Source organism: Crocodylus porosus, unplaced genomic scaffold (assembly GCF_001723895.1).
Source record: "Crocodylus porosus isolate Cpor-Errol unplaced genomic scaffold, CroPor_comp1, whole genome shotgun sequence".
NCBI lineage: Eukaryota > Metazoa > Chordata > Crocodylia > Crocodylidae > Crocodylus > Crocodylus porosus.
In genome coordinates, this window is record NW_017728906.1 from 97,134,199 (window position 1) to 97,154,920 (window position 20,722).

Below are 20,722 nucleotides of genomic sequence, written 5' to 3' on the forward strand. Positions count from 1 at the left end.
GTCGCCAACATCAGCTTGCAGGGACATGTAGCTTTCCTTCACATAGAGAGCTACACCCCCGCCCCTTTTGTCAACACGATCCCCCCTATACAGGGTATAGCCCTCTATACCCATGGTCCATCTTCAAGTCCGACCCTCTGCCTGAGCAGGAGAAAAAACTGGGCTCAAATGACTCCAGCCAGGTAGGCATCTAGCCTCCTCTTAAAGACCCCCAGGGCAGGAGCCAGCACCACTTCCCTTGGAAGTTGGTTCCAGATCCTAGCTGCCCTGACTGTAAAGTAGTTGTTACGGATGCCTCATCTAAACCTACTCTCCAACAACTTATGGCCGTTATTCCTTGTTATGCCAGGGGGCACTAGGGGAAACAAAGTATCTCCCAAACCCTTCTGGTCCCCCCTAGTGACTTTACAGACAGTCACCAGGTCCCCCCTCAGCCTTCTCTTGTCATGGCTGAACAGGTTCAGGTCCTGTAGCCTTTCCTCGTAGGGCCTGCCCTGCTGACCCCTGATCATGCGGATGGCCCTCCTCTGGACCCTCTCAATGTTGTCCACATCCCTTCTGAAATGGGGTGCACAGAACTGGACACAGTACTCCAGCTGTGGCCTGACCAGTGTTGCACAGAGGCGAAGGATCACCTCCTTGGCCCTGCTTGAGATGCATCTGTGGATGCATGAGAAGGTCCAGTTAGCCCTGCCAACCGTGACCTTGCATTGTCGGCCCATGTTCATCCTGGAGTCAATAATGACTCCAAGATCCCTTTCTGCCTCCATGCTCTCAAGAAGGGACTTTCCCATCTTATAAGTGTGCTACTGGTTACTACTGCCCAAGTGCAGCACCCTGCACTTGTCAGTATTGAAGCGTATCCTGTTTTTGGTAGCCTACTCTCGTAACCCATCCAGGTCTTGCTGCAGTCTTTCCCCCCCTACTAGCGTGCTCACCTCACCCCAAATTTTGGTATCATCAGTGAATTTAAACAGGTTGCTTTTGACTCCATTGTCCAAATCGCTGATAACAAAATTCAACAGCGCGGGCCCAAGGACCGAGCCCTGGGGGACTCCGCTGCCCACTTCTCCCCAGGTCGAATATGACCCGTCCACCACCACCCTCTGAGTACGACCCTTCAGCCAGTCACCTTATGAGACTTATCAACTGCTCAACAAAGGAAAATATATTTCTTGAGCATATTCAAAACAAATATTCAAGTCCTTTTGAAATAATTAGGGCTTAGTTCAGTGAAAAAAAACCTTGGTATGGGTTTGTGGGAATCTGCAATTGTTTTTGGGGGAAACACTATCAAAAAATGCAAGCTCGTGATAGTGTGAGATTAAATATATATTTTTTGACTGAGAGAGGTTTGCTATTATAATATTGAGATATGATTATTTAATGAGCCATGAGCATTCATTTCAATGTAGGGGGGCATTAAGGAAAATGAAACAATAATTCATAGTAGGGTCAGATGACAGTGTATTAATATCAAAAGCAAAGCAAAATAGGATTACCACTGCCTGTACTTTCAGAGGCAAGTAACATAGATGTAATTCTTACTGTGAATGACATGCTTGAACTGAGGAGACTGTGTAGCACTATTCTATCCTGCTGGATTGACAAAGTAAACTCACTAAAGAATCACAGAAAATTAGGGTTGGAAGGGACCTCAGGAGGTCATCTAGTCCAACCCCCTGCTCAAAAGAGAATCATCCCTAATTAGATCATCTCAGACTATGCTTTGTATAGGTTGGTCTTAAAAATCTCCAAGTATTAAGATCCCACAATCTCTCTGGATAGCCTGGTCCAGCACCTTACTATCTTCTTAGTGAGAAAGTTTTTACTAGTATCTAACCTAAACCTCCCATGCTGCAACTTGAGACCATTGCTCCTTGTTCTGTTATCTGTCACCATTGAGAACAGTTTAGCTCCACCCAGGTAGCTGAAGATTGTTATTAAATCCCCCATCCATTTTCTCTTCTCCAGACTAAATCAGCCCAGTAACCCCAGATTCCTCAGCCTTACCTCAGATGCCATGTTCCCAAAACCTCAAACATTTTCATTGGTCTATGCTGGACTCTCAAATTTGTCCACATTATTTCTGTAGTGGGAAGCCCAAAACTGGACACAGTACTGCACATGTGGCCTCACCAGTGTCAAACAGAAGGGAAAAATCACTTCTTCGATCTGCTGCCAACACTCCTATTAATACAGCACAGTATTAATTAGCCTTTTTAGCAACAAGGGCATGCTGCTGGCTCATATCCAGCTCCTTGTCCACTGTAACCCCCAGATCCTTTTCCGCAGTGTAACCCCCAGCCTGTACCAGTGCATAGGATTCTTCCATCCTACGTACAGGACTTTGCACTTGTTCTTATTGAACCTCATGAGATTTCTTTTGGTCCAATCCTCCAATTTGTCTACGTCTCTCTGAATCTTATTGTTTGATCTCTGAAAGTTTGATAATAGAACTTGATTACCCTAGATTTTACACACTCCGATACACTTGGTTTAATACATCAGCACTTCTATGTGCACATTTTAATGGATAGTTTAGATATGATGCTGTAAAGATAAGACACTCACTTCAAAGCTTTTCTTTGTAACTTAGCAGCAGCTAAGTTGATGCTGCATACCCATTTAGACCCCAACATTTTTAACAATCTAAATCTTTAAGCATCGTTAACTTCCTCCTTTGTAAAAATTCATTGAATTTTTTCATTCCACATGTTAAACCATGTACTGTCTTCTTGTTCTATACAGGTGAAGAATGATAGTGTCATCTTTTTTGCAGTTAAGTCTGTTGAAGCAGTAAAGACTGATCTTCATTCTTATTTGGTATTTTATAGGATATGCATAAAAGTAAAACTTTATTTACAAAAAAGAGTTATGGTTGAAAGTGTACTTTATCAGTGATCACCTTGAAACAATATTAAGTGTTCTTGACAATAATACTACTTCTTAAAATGTCTAAGAAGTCTGGAATATTAAGAGTATCCACCACTTCACTCTATCATAGAACTCCATCACTTGCTTTCATGTTATTCAGTTTACACAGCACCCAATAATATTTGCCCCATAAACTTTGCAAAAATATATATCAAAGACAAAATAAGTAAGAACACAGCTTTTGTTTAGAGGTGCCCATTCCTTCTTTCATTCTTTCTTTTTTTTTTTTTTTTGAGCAAAGACCAAGAATGTCATCAAAGTTGGCATATGCAGTGGATAGAAGCATACCAGTCTAGTACATCTTAAGAAAAGTCCTGGTTAAAATTCAGAATTTGAGTTCTATGTGAAATGTACAATTTTGAAAACATTTTCATTCTGAACCCATAAAGAAGCTAAATTAGAAAAAAAAATGTCAGAAAGAAAATACTATATTTTTTATTTTGGAAAGAATTGAACTCTTGCAATCTGTATTTCTCAGAATGAAAAATCAGGGCCAGCTGCCCAGGGATGCTTGGGCTTCCTTGGTTGTGCCAGAGTCATGGGCATCCTGAGAATCTTCCAGTGAAGAACAAGGAGTCTAGAAACCTTGAAACCCCTGATCCAGCCAGGACTTCCAGGGTACCCCCTGCACAAAAGTATCCCACAAAACTTCGGAGCAGTACTTTGGTGCAAGTGGTATTTTCCAAATAAACAATATTTGCTGGGAAACTCCTAATCAGATGAATCTCACAAAAGCAAAACTTTTCTTCTACAGGCAGAGGATTGATGGATACAACATGCGTGAGAAAATCCTGGACTCCTATGAGAACTCTGACCTAAACACAAAAATGACCAAAGATAATTGATTAGCCACCAGGGGACTCCTCGCTTCTCAACCAACTGCTGAGGGTACCCTGACCAAAAAAAGTTGAAAACAGCTGTTGTAGTGGGTGTGTGCTATAGACCACTAGGGCAGGAGGAAGTAGTGGATAGGCTTTCTTCAAACAACTTGCGGAAATTTCCCAACAACAAGCCCTAGTTCTCATGGGGGACTTCAATCACCCTGACATCTGCTGGGGCAATACAGCAGTGCACAGACAATCCAAGAAGTTTTTGGAGACTGCAGGGTACAACTTCCTGGTGCAAGTGCTGGAGCAGCCAACTAGGGGTCATGTGCTTCTTGACCTGCTGCTCACAAACAGAGAAGAATTGGTGGGGAATGTAGCAGGGGTTAGCAAGTTGGGCAGCAGTGACCACGAGATGATTGAATTCAGGATCCTGAGGAAAGGAAGGATGGAGAGCAGCAGAGCAAGGTCCCTGAACTTCAGAAAAGCAGACTTCGACTCACTCGAGGAACTCATGGGTGGGATACCCTGGGAAGCTAGTGTGAGGGGAAGAGGAGACCAGGAGAGCTGGCTGTACTTGAAAAAAGCCTGAGAGTGCAGGAACAAACCATCCAATGCACAGGTGTAGTACTGCAGTGATTATAATTGCTTTGATTGCTTGTCTTGTTATTGACTATAATTGTTTATTTTGTTATTTCTCTTTTTATATAAGGAAAAGATTTAACCATTAAAAAAAGTTAATCTTGTTATGATTTACTAACCATTAAGATTAACTTTATCTTGTTATAATTTAATCAGTCATTATTAGTGTTTGGAATTAACCATCTATTTCAAATTTCTTATTGCTTAGCATAAAATATATTTGACATTGGTCTCATGATTTTAGACATGTTTGACTCATGACTTCAGAATTTAAATTTAGTATAAGGAGAATGCTTGTGTAAGGGTTTGCAGAATGTCTGAAAAGAGATAACGAAAGAATGAATGATAGACATATGTGGCAGCGAGGGAAGAAGACTGGCCTCTTACAGCAGGTGAAAATAACTTTCTGTGGTTTAACGGTTAAGGGCTTCAGTGAACTCGAGTCAGCAGTGAAGGATTACCAAACACTAAATCATGCTCCATCCTGATGGCTGAAGACTGCAAGTGACGGCCCCTGAAGATTACAAACCACAAAGCCAGAAGGTCACAACCTACAAATCCCAGCCTGCCAACAGGACAAGTTGTGTCTGACTCAGAGGAATCCACAAGCTCAATGAACAGCTATTACTATAAAAAATGAACACAAAGACAAGGCTTTGGGGTTTTTTCCACCTGCAAGAAGGAGTTTTGTGCGCTTTCAACAAGACCTGACTCCAACTCTCTTGGTCAGCCTGGCTGGCCACCAGACCGACCTTGAGTAACTTTGCAACTTGGTAACACCTTAACCCTTATAGGACTGTCTAACTTCTGTGTGTGTATGCTTGTTTCTTTGGATGAATGAATAAATGAATAAATAAATAAATATTCAGGCAAATGAGTGAAGCAAATAACTTTATTATTCTTTATTCTTTTCACGTTGCATGTTTTATGTTGCAATAAATGTGGCATTTTGCCTTATCCCCTGATAAGATTCTGGCTTGTTTTTAATTCACATTGTATGCCCTGTGCACACAACACAGGAAGACTAACAAGTGTGGCAACAGACCAGCTTGGATTAGCAGAAAACTCTTCAGTAAACTAAGTCACAAGAAGTAAGCTTTATAAGTGAAAACTCATAGAAATAAATAGGAAGCAGCATAAGAGCATTGGCTCAGGCATGCAGAGATGAAGACAAGAAAGCCAAAGCTCAATTGGAGTTGCAGCTAGCAAGTGATACAAAGGGTAACAAGAAGGGTTTCTACAGGTATGTCAGTAGCAAGAGCAGGATCAGGAAAAGTGTGGGAAAAGATTAGATTTTGATGTTTTGTGAAAATTTCAGGATTTCTTCTGAACCATCTGTTCCCTGTCAAAGGTAAGGCTAGGGGACAATTTGTTCATTCAGATATACTTGCCAGGAAGGCATAATTCAAACACCTAAGAAGCCAGAGTTGACACAGGTGGGTATGGAGTGGAGTAAGGGAAAAATACTGCTGTGAGGGGATTGTCTCTTACTGCCAAAAGCCAGATTAACCCTTCCTAAACCAATAAATGAGATAGTGAGCAATAATATATGATGAGCAATAATGCAAAGCCCTTAATTAGACAGCAATTGCAGGGCCAGGACAGAGTTAACTTGGCTGTTGGCAGAAGCAATTTCCCTCCCAGCAGCACCATCTCCCATGGGAAGGCAGTGTGAGGCTGAGGAGGGTACTCCTTTACCTCTCTACTGTGCAATCAGAGCCTCAAGCCCCCCTGCTTCCATTCTGGTTCCATGCATCCATTTTGGCACCCCACTTTATTGAGCACTTGGGGCTCATGCCTTGGTTGCCCACCCTTAGTTATCCTACTGATGTAAACAGAGAACAGTGTGAGTTTTTATGTACACAGCAAAGATGATAAAGGGTTCACTTTTGTACCTTTCACATACAAATGTAAAGGAGTTGCTTCTCTTGTCTCTATTTGATCTGACTCATCTATTCAGAGTCTAGGTTTCTAAAATATTAGTTTATCTTTCTCTGGAATTGCCATTCTCATTGTAAACATTAATGCATATCAAGCTAGAACCAAATGTATTTTGTTAGGTGTCCTGCTATTGTATAGATTTATCACTCTCATGAAGTTTCCATGTGAGACTCCTAAATAAAAAAACAGCTGCAAACATACAATACAGAACCCTTTCCAAGAAAATGAAATTATAAATAGCGTAAAATGTATACAGTTAATTTTAAGAAATGCCATTAATAAATGTTATTGCTCATGATAATTTAATTCTCCTCAAAATTCATCACCTATTCATCTTCAAATGTATCTCAACTGTAATTATACCAATGGTGATATATTACTTTTCTCAAAATGTTACTGATGCTCATAAAACACTGCATAAAAGAAAACTTGCAGTTGTTTAAAATAAGTCATTGCATATGCACATAAATTTATATTCAGGGGAAAAGATATTTTTTTGAAAAACCATTATAAGAATTGCAATTAAAACTGCCCTGGTGGGTTATCAGCTGGGTGAAATATTTTCCCTCACATCTAATCTGGCTTTACTGACAAAAAGTTAAATATGATTTACTTGCAATGTCTTATGAACACCCAGGGTCATACGCATCTTTTAAGAAATTGTAAATGATCTATGGCATTAATAAGAAAATATATCCAACATTGTGCCTTTCAGTAACAATACACACAAAAAAGTATATTTGGGTTTTTTTGCACTGAATATTACTGTAGTATTGCCTCCTTTGTCCTTCATCAAAGATACTGGTAGGTAGGGCATAATCTTATGTTTTTATTTTGCACCCCAAAGTCTTTTGCGTGATATCACAACACAACTACAGCTACTACTAATCATCCTCAACTTCTGAGACCTTTTATAACATCCAATATTTGCAGTTATAAAATTAGTACCTACAAGTTGTCTGCATGCAGAAAACTACCTTATTACATGCCTACAAAAAGGTAATAAGATGTGTCTGTAACCACAAACATTTTCTACCCTTGGACCTTTGTGCATTTTTATTGTGTGTGTTTTTTTTTTCAGGAACAACAGTGACGTACTAAAGCAAAAACTTAACTATAAATATATAACTAACATAATTTAGCAAAATTCTTCACTTAAACGTGCTTAATATTAAAACTGAGTTTTAAGTTCCATTCTTAAGTGTCATCTTAATTTGTCCTTCCCTGATATAGACCATCTGATGCCTGAAAGCTTGTTAAACAGCTCTCCCAACCACACAGGTGTTCCAATAAAATATATCACAAAAAACTTTGCTTCTTAACATTAAGCATATTCTTATTCATTGTAGGGACATAGACATGTACTTAAAGTTATGGAAAAAATGTAAATGAAGTGCTTTAGTCATGAATAGATAGAGGATTATTAATTTGCTAATACCAGTGGCCCACCAGCTGGATCCAGGCCCCAAAGTAACTACATCCAACCCCCAATACAGGGGATCAGCAGCACGTAGTTCAGCTTTGTATGTCCCCTTCTCTGCTGTGCACAGTGCTGATGATCCCCTTTACACCCCAAAAGTAAGCCCTCTTTCTCTCTCCCTCCTTCATCTCTGACATTGGCAGGCATCTCCCTCCACTCTCCCCTCTTACTGGAGGATAGTGTGACCTGCAGTACAGCCCAGTCACAAGCATTTGGCCCACTGCTCTAAAAGGATGAACTCCACTGGCTTATGTTCTTTCCTGAAACAGGGCTATAAACACTTATTTCAGAGACATCATTTGTAGTGTCATTAGATCAAATGAATAAATGCTTGGAACTAATTTAAAAAAGGATGCTACTCAGTTTTCTGTGCAAAGCTGAAACTTATGTGAGTAATTTCATGTATACAATCAGAGTCTTGCACTAAACACTCTAGACAGCAATACCTTAGCTATTTTTGTATCAAAATGCAAAAGTATTTGGGAAAACTGGGGGTCTTTTCACAATGTAAAGTTGCACACACTGATTCATTTCCTAACTTTTCTTCAGGCAGGTAAGCACTACTGAAGTCTGGGCCTCACCTGGGCAGAAGCTACTCACTGCTACCTATTTTATTCAAAACCTATTAAATTCAAAATGCAGAAACACCATTAGGAACAGGGGCCAAAATGAGGATTCCCTGCCTTCTGTGGCAGTGACCATTTGACTGAGCCACATGCCATCTAGCTTTCTCTCCCCTTGGTCCTAGTTATCTTTTCCTCTTGACCGTCTAGTGAGCCAGCAGGGAGGGGTGGAGGATACACTTGGTTGAGCACTTTGCCAGGAAGTGGGAGATGAAAGATTCAAACCTTCTGTAGGAAAACTGGGCCTAGAACCTGGGTCTTTATGTCCTTCAGAAAGTGCCCTGACTACTGGGCTACTAAACCAAAAGAATCCCTCCACCTCCTTGCCATTTGACTTTCATACTTTCCTGGGGAGTTGAGTCTAATATCCATGTAAGTGACCCACAATTCCACATATGCAGCTGTTAGCCACTTAAATGCCATGTAACTGTTGAAAAACAAAGCTGGATTTGGACCTATCTTGTGAAAGTTAGGAAATCTGTTCTCCAGTTAAGGAATGAGGGGGGGAGCTTTGTGTTTGTGATTCTCTCTTTAATGTCTGTAAAGATAATTTCTGTGTATTGTATTTAACTGAGTATATGTTTGGAGTCAAATGTTTGCCATTGAACACAGTCCAAGCAGATGGGCTATATCAGCTCCAGTGATCCATATAAGCGTCTGGAAAGATGAAACAATTATATTGATTTAAAAGGGTGGGGAGGAACTTACCATATGTCCAGCTGATCCTTTGGAACTGGTTTTTTTGTGTGTGTGTGTGTGACCGCTCTCTCCTCCAGTGTGTGGAAGCTAAATGTCTGTAAATTAGGCCCCTGGCAGATGTTCAATTAAATGTGCAATATGATCTGATTCATAAGCCCAACAATCACTCCTCCTACCATGCTACACATGCATGGCAGGAGTCGTGGGGTTGCGGATCAGATCTCAATCAAGCCCTTATTGTTGGTGTAACAAGTAGCAAACCAGCACACCTGACTTGGAGTGCCAGTCAGCCGATAAACAGCCCCTACCTTGTGAGCCCATCAGAGCCTTTGACCCCAGTGCAGCCCTGTGGTTGGAACTGCCAGTCAGCTGACTGGACCTCCCAGTCTCAGGTGGGCATCAGAGCCCTGGACTCCAGTTTGGTCCTAGGGCTGGGAGCCCCAGTCAGGTGACTGGCCTGGCTACACATTCAATTTAAGCACAATGGGAACTTGTCACACAGTTATTACACATATTTTGTGTAATAACTTTGTGGCTTATTCCCTATTTTATCACACCATGAATCATGTGAATGCATGGCTGGGTTACTACTTGAGACATGCTTAACTAGTCAATCATGTCTTAAGTGTAATTTCTGCCAGGAACCTTAGGAACTACTTCATTCAAAAGTAACCTACCTCCATCTAGTTTTTACTTGGCACAAAATAAAGAAAAAGTGTTAAGTATCTGCCCCTTTTCTAATTCTGTATACTTGTTTAATCAGTCCATATCTTAGGATAATATTTTATATCTCTGGTGTGGAACAGAAGTAAAGTTCTTTGGACACAGCAACAAAGAGGTAATAACCACAGCAGCTGCTATGAAATATCAGCATTGGATATGCCAGTATGAAGACCCAATGGATATGCCCACCAAGTCCCTCTGCGCACTGGGTTGTAACATGCCTCTGCTCTGTTGAAAACATGGGCTCTCCACAAGCAACTGCATTCCCTTTCCTTCTATAGCAGACTCCCAGCTATTACACTGCAGAAAGGATCGTTGCAATCCTTACTTTGTTATCCATAGAAATATTTTTAAAGGTTCTCTTCCCTTCTTCAATGATTGTAAAACCCAGCCATTTTAACAAAATTCACATAGGCAAAAATGTTACCAGAAAATAAAGAATGGCACACAATAAAATAGAATGAAATCAATAAATGTTAGCAAACACAATACACATAATTCATGCCCCATTTATTCAGAAATAATCAAGTGATAAATTTCTCTTTGAAAAAAAGAAAGAAAAATTCTCTTTGAATTTATCTTTTTAAAAACATGCAAGTACACTGGAAACCTATTCATGTAGATTCCAGGGTTTACATTTACTTTGAACCCTGATATCAAACAAAATTATTCAGATAGAATTATACAGAGCTTTTGAAATATTCATTTTTAGAATTGCAGATACAGTGTACTTTAGAAGTAAAAATTTATATTTAAATTTTAAAACAATTTGTCTCAAGTTCATTATTTTTTCCTGGCTACCATTTTCCTACAAAAGAACGTTATTTGTTTCCCTGAGTAGTAGAAAGCAGATGTTAGAATCCATTTATATAATAAAAATGAAAACACAAACCATAAGGAGACATGGTTAGTATACTAATTAATGTGTAATTTAAGCAACATAGCTTCTTAAATATTTTTATAAAAGTGAAAATAAATTATGTAAGCAGACACACTAATTAACTTTTGTAACTTGGTAATTCAAAACTTTTACACATTTATGATAATGATTTGAACTGTATTGTTACAAGTTATCCTATTTGCATTTTGGTGAATATGAAAGGGTACTTAAAATGTGGTCCCGATATCTAGTCCTGGATGCATAGACTTAAATAGGAGAACCTCTAAAAATAATTTTTAAAAGCCTCATATCTTCTCAGCCTACTCTCTCTAGCTTTCCCAGCCTAAAAACTAGTAGACTATTTCAAATAAATTAAGCCCATCATAAAGAACAAATTCTTTATGTCTCTAATATCAACATCTACACCTCATAAGTCATAGATTTAGTTATATAAGTAGTAGACTTAGTTGCATAAATTGTTCTATCAAACTGAATAGAGATTGCCCCAGAATTGATGTACTGAACCATTGATTCTCTGTGGTTATAGGGGACAAAACTAGGAGACTGGGCTCAAGATGTAGCATAGGAAATTTAGGTTGAAGTTTAGGAGGAGCTTTCTTACTATGAGGCTGGTCAAGCATTGGAACAGGCTACCTAGAGAATATGTGGTATTTCTACCCCTAGAAATTTTCAAGAGCAGGTTAGACAGACACCTGGTTGGCATGGTTTAATCAAGGATAATCCTACCTTGATAAAGGGGCTGAACTAAATGAACTTGTAGGGTCTCTTCCAGCCCTACTTCCCTATGGTGATCTTTAGTAATACCAATCTTGTGGTTTCTTTTTCAAATACTTCCACATCTTTTCTTTCTTACAGAATTTAATTTCTCCAATGTCCTCTATAAATGTAAACTATTTATTCCTCACAGCATTACCTTGAAACAGGTTAATAGCATTACCCTCATTTTACAGATTGGGTACCTTAGCCCTAAAGTTTTAGAAGCATCTACTAACCGAAACTGCAAAAACTGAGAGGCACCAGAACATGACTACATTGACTCCATGCCACCATGAAGCATGATTTGTCCAAATGCTGGAAAAGACAAATATTAAAGTGGTGCTAACAGTTCCCCAGCTCCATGATGCTTTGCACTTCCCCAGCAAAACCAACCCTCCTCCCCATCTCCCTCCTACAGGGTACGCAGGCTAGCCTGGCCCAAAGCTATCTGTTCCAGCTGAGCAGGGACATATGCTCAGCAACACCCCCCCACACACACACACCACCCCAAATTCTGGCCAGAACCACTGCAGGTATCTGGCTGCATTCCTGGAATCAAAAGCTTCAATCTATGCAACTTATACTTACCTACGAAGACTGAATCAATTCAGCTTCAGGCTTTTTGACTATGTGTGCTTAACCTTAGAGGGCAACAGTAGAGTATTTTGGGCCCCCTCCTGGACAGTCCTTGTCCTGTACCTTTATGTGGATGAACTGGCTAAATCTGGCCTCTGTCAAAGTAAGATATTTCCAAAAGAATATAAAACAATAATGTTTGCTTTGTCTCTTTCAAAATCTCAACGCAAGTCATATTTTTAGTGAAGTTAAAGTGTATATGGATAGCAGTAGATTGTTATTTAATGAGCTCTACCAGGTTGGCAATCTTCTGATGCTTATCTTCCAGTGGTTTCTATTATTTTACGCCTCTTTACAATACAAAAATATTCAGTATGGTTTTTTTATATTTAAAATACAACAAAGCCTTTAACTGGAACATGTTTACTATTGCAACATCCACTGAAAACCATGGAAAAATCATACCCTACCTGCCCATATTTTGCAGCTAAATGCAGAGGGGTCCAGTACCGATTATCCACTACATTGAGATCAGCTCCATGATCCAGTATCAAGGATACCACATCCTTGTATCCATTTGCACAGGCCATGTGTAGCTGCAAGTAATAAAAAGGCAGTTTATTATTTTAGAGAATTAATCTAGGACATAAATGATTAATACATGTTTTAACATCCTCAAACACTTAAGGGGGAGGCAGGGAGCATAGTTCTTTCAAAACAGAGAAATTATGAAAATGGGAAATGCAAAACATGTTTCAGAACAATATTCTCCAAACTGTGCAGGAAATCAGATAACACGTTTTCAACATTTATAATTTAGAGCAGAAAGATACAGAACAACATGAATCCTAGTCAATCATCACTGATTCCAGTCTATTCTCACCCAGACTTTTCTCTTTTCCCAGTTTTCTCCCCACTCCACCTTCCCTTCCCCAATACACCTTCTTTTTTTTAACTTTATCAGTCCTAATCCCGTCCAGAGTCTCAGAAATCTCCACAAGTTTCACAAGCAAGGCAAATTCACAAATTTCAACAGACCATGTCTATGGCCTAATTTTCTTTTGTCACAGTTTTTAAAGTCCCACATGAGAGCTGCTGCTGTTTTACCATTCTAAATTTAATGCATTAGCACAGAATGAAAGTAAGTTCACTGGGTTGGAACGAGGGATGCAGGGGAAATCCTCATCAGAGAAGAAAACCATTTATAGTTTTGAACTACTGTTATGTTTTCCTTTTTGCTGGTATGGCCTCATTACATAAAAGATTTGATCAATTTGAAGAGGACCCCTTGACCACTTAACTCCTCACTTTCTTAAAGAATTAAAAGTACAACTGGTCTAAGAAAGGAGGATGGTAGAGATGTTATCCTTATTGGGAGCAGAAAGGGCAGTATGAGAGCTGAGATAAAAAGGAAAATGGTGAGAAAGGGGAAAAACACAAAACTCAGAAAAAAATATTTTTTGTTCCTGAATGATTTTGGAAACTGAAAGTTAAACTGTGAAATTTATTGCATCAGTGCCTGGCTCCCCATATATCTTCATTTACATTTGTAAATTATTTTCATTACAGATGGAAAACAATAATTAAAATACATTTAATACAAAAACAGACAGAATATGTATATAAAAACAGGAAAGATATCCTAGAATAAATCAAATGCTACAAACTAAATGAAATATTAGATGAAAGTACAACATAAAATATACTGTATTGGGGATAATTTGGCAGTAGGGATTCCCAGTATGAACTCCAGTTTTTAGGCATGGAAAATAAGGGCATCTATTATCATATACTTTGAATGTCCCAAATGATTTAAGTTAGGAAATGATTTAGTTTATAGCTTAGAGGTATTTATTTTCTACTGGTTTTCTTCTGTGGATTCAGGCTTCTACCTCTGTTTATATTAGCAAAGGACATTGTAATTATGCTGCTTTAACCAGGAAGCTCAGTAGGAAAATTATTACAAAATAACTGCCTTTCCATAGCCAAAAGGGATAATCTCTGGCTAAATAAGCTCCCACAGTAACCCTACTATTAGGGTTTTGCAGTTCCAGAGTAACTGCATGAACAGACAAACCTGAGGAGGGTTTGGGATTGGGTACTTTTTAGGATGTCTACATTGTTATTTAAAGTTGACCTGGAGGTCAGTTAGCTGAAACAACAGGAGTTCTCTCCCTTTTCACTTGCTACTGGTAGCTACTGCACATTGTATTTCCTTTTCCTTAAACAGAGACCTTCTAGGAATCTATTTGTTGCTCTTATTGTGTTTGGCTCTACAGGTAGCAGAGACAGGAAAAGGGGGAATTAGGAGTGAAACTTGTGTAACTGCTCCTGGCAGTCTTCATGTGTTTGCAGCTTGCAGTGCCAGGGTGAGTTCTTAACATGTCAAGAACTGGTGAGCCAGAGAAAGGTTTGACCTCAGGTCCCTGAAGTCTAGTAGAGCTTCTGTGGATGGGCTGGACTGAAGATATTGGTTGAATTTAGGAGCTTACATTAAGCTGGTCAGACTGCATAGGTTTGAAGGTGGCAATGCCAGTAACACTAAATAGCAATGTAGATATATATTTTCCCTGTATTTCTTCAACCATGTTAACAATTTAGGCAGCTTGCTTTTGGCTAACTTTTGTCTTTATTATGCATGTAGCATCTCCATAGAGCAACAGAGTGGCTCAAAGATGCATAAGAATGGTTCAACTGTACACATCAGGGTTTAAACTGCTACTGAGCAGTGTGTGCTGAATACCTGAAAGAAAGTTATATTGCTCCTGAGATGCTGTTTTACTAAGCTGCTGATATACTGGTGATGGGTCCGATGCAGCTTGCAATCATGGTGATAGGTTTACCTTCTTGGTATGTTTGATGTTATAGAACAGGAATTTATTTGTCTCCAGCTTCTATCTATGACTAGCAAAAGCTCCAGGCATGAAAAACTTTCAGAGAACATAAAATATATTAATTTACTTATATTCTGTAAGAGTGAGCACACAGGAAACAGCAGTATTTACAAAAACAGACTTGCTATAATCCTATTAATTCACATGATGCTACAGCTTTTCAAGATTACCTTATATTTCAGCACTAGTTACTTCTGAACCATGAAATAAAGACTTTGAATAATATCACCATAAAAAAAGTTTAATTTCTTACACAGGGGGTGCATCTACAAGTACAATTAGCAAGTAGCCCCGTCACCGTTTACACGTGAGTTTCAAGACACATAAGTACTCTGCCATAAGATACTACTTGTCCTAGACAGTACTAGCCTACAGTGGAGTTAATTAGTTTACTGCACTCTAATAGGGATGTATGCATATATGATGATGCTTTACAGCACAGTTAATTAGTCAGCTCTGCAATAAAGCACATGTGTACATATACCCAGAGGTGAGATTTTTGCTATTGTCACCATAAACAAATGTATTAGTTATAGCAGAAATACCTTTGCCAGATTCCATTGATACATATATAGCTACCATAGACTGGGTGACTTTTTATCAAAAAACAGGAAGAAGAAATGGATTTACAAGACAAGACTTTAACATAACAGAAATCACCAACAAAAAGGAGGAAGAGCAGATCAATTTGTTGCAAGACAAAGGAGGCAGTTCAGAAACCAAACGTCCAAAATAAAAGGTGTCCAAACAAAAATACCCCTTTTCTCCAGGATCTGAAAGCAAGTGATAGAGTCTCTAAAGCTTGATTTGCTTGTTACACATATGCAATATACATAATAAAATACTGTATGCTACCTGACTCCAACCAAATGCTACTATAGATATGCCTATACTATATAGAGAGACTTTTTTTTTTTTTTTTTTTTACTTAGATTGACTTAGTAGATATAAGGCATGATATGGTAGCATCTTATAGACTGACACATTCAGAGAGGCATATGTTTTCATAGAGTACAGACTACTTTGTCACTTGCTATGAATAGACTTGCAGAGATCAGTTATACTATATAAAAAGGAATAAGATAATTTAAATAAAAAGTGTCAGAAAAGGGGGAAGAAAGGAGGAGGCACTGCTGAAAGAGGTGAAGGTGGGTTGAAGAGATCAAATGGGAGAAACAAAGCAGTTAACTTATTGAGGAACATAAGGTTAAAAAAAAAGCTAGTCTAAGTAATGGAATAAGAAATCCAGAATCTCTGCTCAGATCATAATACAATCCAGGCTATGGATGATACCCTGTCTACATTTTACAATCAAACCAGTTTTTAAAAAGTGTTGTTTAAGAACAGCAACTCTGAGGTCAGTGATGACATGTAGAGGGAAATTAAAGTGTGCTGCCATGGGCTTTTGTGTCCTCCTGGAATTGATGTCAGATCAGTGTCCATTCATTTTTTTCACACAGGGATTGCTTAATCTATCCAATGTAGACATCCAAGGGCCATATATATGGCATAATACAACATCAGTAGAGGAGCAGGTGAATGAATTTCAGATGTTACACATGTTTTTTGATCCAGTGGCGATGTGGTTTGTGTTGATGTGGCACATACAGTTGGCATCTGGGTCTGTTGCAAGGCCTTGGTAAGAAGAGAAGTTAGGTAGCCTGTTGCTGGAGAGACACTGCTTGAGGTTGGGGGGCTTCCTGTAGGCCAGGACAAGCTTGTTTCCCATCGCTACCTTAAGATAGTCCAGGAGGGTTGGAGGTCATTGATGTATCCAAGATGTTCAAGCTGGGGGCTGGTATTGTAGCAGATCAGAGCAGGGTCAGAGTCTGGCTATGTTTACTTGAGTAGCTATGAGTTTGCAATTGCACACTAAGTGTAGGATTCCCTGCTACAGATTCTTAAGGTGTATATTACTTAGTGAGTGGGATCAAAGCAGATGTAACTGCAATGTGGAGTAGACAACAGATTTAGTGGTGTGATGAAAACTGGTGGCATGGAGGTACTGTACCTGTTGGTTAATTTCCAATACAATGTGATAGTGATGTGACCAGTGGAAAATGTTACCATGGTGGCCAAGAATGAGTACTGTGGGTGGCATATTCAAGAGCCAGTTTCATGGAAGGGTTGAAGTGGTTAAAGTCCCAATAGAATTTCTCTATTTCTAATTCCTTCCCGTTCGTTCATATAATGAAGATGTCATTGGTATGCTAGGGAGGAGAGGCCACCTGTTAAGGAAGAGGCCTTCAAGGTCTGTCACAAATATACTGGCTTATGCCCCCTGGGGGAGGGAGTATGTGTGTGCCCATAGCATTGCCATTCCTTTCTAGGCATGAGGAGTCTGCAAAAATGAAATATTTTTTGGAAGACAAAGCAAGAAAGTGAAAAAGAAAAAGAAACAGCATTATTGTCAGGGATAATGTTTCTTATGGCTTATAATCTGTCCTTAGAGGGAATGCTGGTGTAAAAGAGACGTAACATACATAGCAGCTAATATGGGGTTTGCTGGAAGCTTGTCATGAATCCTAGATTCTTTAGAAAATCTGTGGTACCCTTCAAATACCTGGCAGCTCCAATGACAAGAGAATTAAGTTTCTATATAAGTGATGGCAAAGAAAACAGGTTTTAATTCAACAAAGGCACTCACTTTCAAGTCAGTTAGGATCATGGGGATCAAATGGTTTAACTCAGTAGCTAATCTGAGTTAAGCTCTAAGATTCCATGTCTTTAAAGAAACATAATTTAATAACATAACTGATTCACTGTGTATTTCTACACTGCTGAAGGTTATTTCATAGCTGTACCCATGCTGCTGCTAACTTGTTCAATTATAGTCTTAACTAATGGTTATTTAAAGATATCAAATATATTTAAAAATCTGAAATTAAATGTGATGATTCAGAGATACTGGGTTTTTTGTGAACAAATACAGGCCTGCACAGAGCTTTTCTGAAGCAAAGAACATACAGTAGAATCAAAGCTTTGGACCTGAACCTTGTAAACATTTTTGTACTTCCAGTTTGATTTTATCACATTTATACACTTTATTCACAGGCCTCAGACCTTAATTAATAAGTGAGACCCAACTTACCAGTGTTACTCCTTCATCATTCTTTTGATTCACACTCCCACCATTTCCTACGAGTTGTCTAATGTCTCTGAGCATTGTCATAGGCCTCTGACTTTTCATCTGCCGCAGGGAGTTCAGATCAACACCTGTGCATAAAAAACAAAATGATTAAGGAGAAAAAGCTAAAACCTTCCCCCCCATGTCATTTACTGCTTTGGTTTGATTTTTGGATTAACAGGTGCCAAAAGATCAGAAGGAGGTACAAGTCCAATCTGTACTTAAAAATGTCTGGCTTGCGTGCTGTCAGCAAACATTATTCTCTTTAGCTTGGTACACTGCTAACCTATATTAGTGTAAATCAGAAGAATCTTGTCTGGAGTATCATTAAAAATACAAATAACAAAGGTACACTGTAATCAACAGAAGACACAAATCTCTTTTTTGAAGGTCATCTCAATCAACAAAAAAGGCAAAACTGGGATGGTGGCAAAAGGTACAATAAAACTATTCAGTGGTGAAGTTGGCAACTAGCAAGACTTAATAGTTGCTTGATCAAGATACTGGGTTTGATTCTCCACAGCCGTGCACCAGATATAGTCATTTACACCTACACATAAACATGCCAAACAAGTTTATATAGTACTGCCATTTGGACCTGGCCATTATTTCACTAGGGTTCTTTTCCTGCCCCCCATCCCCGCCCCAACCCCGCCAAACACTCACTGTTTTTTGCAGTACTGGAAACCACAGAGAGTGGAAAGGGTTATTAGAATGTAACTAAATGCTTTTTTAGACCGGAGATGAAATGCTTTGTTTTGTCCGTTTTTAATAGAATTGAAGTAACATTCAACCTGATAAGTAATTTCAACTTTTGGAAATGCTGATATTTATTTTTCCTGAAATAATTTGGGAAATTTAACAACAATGTATGAAATGGTTAGCGGGGTAGGTTGTAGGCATGTTGGTCTAAGGACACAGGCAGACAAGGCTCTTTGGGTGAATCTGATGCCTTTTATTAGACCAACCTAAATAACTGGAAAACAAATTTTAAGCAAGCTTTTGGGTTCAAAAAGCCTTCGTCAGGCTGAAGAAATGCTGAAACTTCCTTAGCCTAACGAAGGGTTTTTGAACCCGAAAGCTTGCTTAAAAATTGTTTTCCAACTAATTAGGTTGGTCTAAGACATCTGATTCACCCAAAGAACCTTGTCTGAAGTGGTTAGAGTAACCCAAAATTATACTGATAAACCATCCACCCTTCTTTCTGTACCAACAGAGTTAGCTCCGTTTTGCTCAGCAGGCCTTCAGTTTTGCTCTCATGAGGAGCTGTTCAACAAGAATTTCCTGAATCCAGGTGTTGATCTGCACAGGAAATCAAGTCAGATTTAGTGCAGCAGAAGCAATGGTACAAAAGAATCCAGGACATGAAATATTTTGAGCAGTATTTGTAACCTATGCACTTAAGTAGAGATCTTTTACTCTATTCCTTTCATAACTGTGTGTGTAAAATTTTATGCTGCTGCTGCTTTATTTCAAATTGGCCTGAAGCTTGCAATGCCAAATGTCAGCATGATTTCAACAATTTCCTCCAGTTAAATTGATATCATTGCAAAAGCTATAGAAAGATTCATAGCTACCATAAATTCATAAGTATTTGCAATAAGTCATAATTATTGGTAGTAAAGAAATGGCTTATGAAGTAATTGAAATAAAAAATCATAGGAAAAGGCAAGTTTTGACATAGTGGTACACTTCTGGAGTCAAATCACTGCAAACTTATTTATGCAGCTCATTCCATGGAAGTCAAGGCTTTTTGTATAAAAAAAAAGCCAGAATCCCTAACATGCTAATAAAAAGCCATCATTTGCTATTGACTGACAGTTGTTTGACAAGAATGCAATCCTGATTTCATCTGGAATTGTGAGCATCTCTTAAGAATAGCTGCATTCTTTCTGTCAGAACTGGGGATTTTCTGTTGCTGTATCAGCATCTCACAATCATGGATTAAAACACTACCACATTTGCACATATTATCTGTAGAAGTCAACTGCACCTTCTTTTCTCTCTGCACCTTCTTTTCTCTCCCAGATTTTTTTTTCACTTCAGTGAAATGGGAGATTACTTGTGAAGACTACATACAAGTATTGTCTCACCCAATAGGCTTGGAAATATCACAAGTTTAAAAGTGATATTTGAATTTATGTCATTCATTGTCTCCTCTTAAGTTCTCCAACAAATGGCAAAAAAAAAAATAATGGTGATTCTCCCAGTAGAAATGTAATGTTTGTACACAGACACAATACACATTTCTTTGGAAAGTATATTATACCCCTTATGCTTTCCCTAACAAGAGTAATGCTGAATGTGTTTTAGAGAATAATCTGAAATAAAAGTACCTAAGTATCTATTATGTTCAGGTCTTGCTTTATGCATTTTTATTTACATAAAGTTCAGGTATGATGAGGAGTTTTGCAAAAGCCTGTCAAATAGTTTTATACTGAATGATAAAATTGCAAAGGTAAATTCTTAAGTGGCTCCTGAATCCATTACATTTGCATTATATTTCCATAATTTCCCAAATTCAGTAAAGGATATAATGCATTTATTTTTATCCCTTTAAAAGTGGCTATGAAATTTCTATAAAGATTTCCATTATGTG

General features: G+C 38.6%; 1 protein-coding gene across 1 annotated transcript in view; it reads right to left on the minus strand.

Annotated features, from left to right (window-relative positions):
- The window catches only part of MYO16 (myosin XVI), a 484,140-nt gene that overhangs the window by 355,619 nt on the left and 107,799 nt on the right, over window positions 1-20,722 (minus strand). The window contains exons 5-6 of the mRNA XM_019529669.1: window positions 18,088-18,212; window positions 12,573-12,698 (exon numbers count right to left, since the gene is read on the minus strand). Coding sequence (XP_019385214.1) covers window positions 12,573-12,698; window positions 18,088-18,212 — 251 coding nt within the window. The remainder of the gene's footprint in view (window positions 1-12,572; window positions 12,699-18,087; window positions 18,213-20,722) is intronic.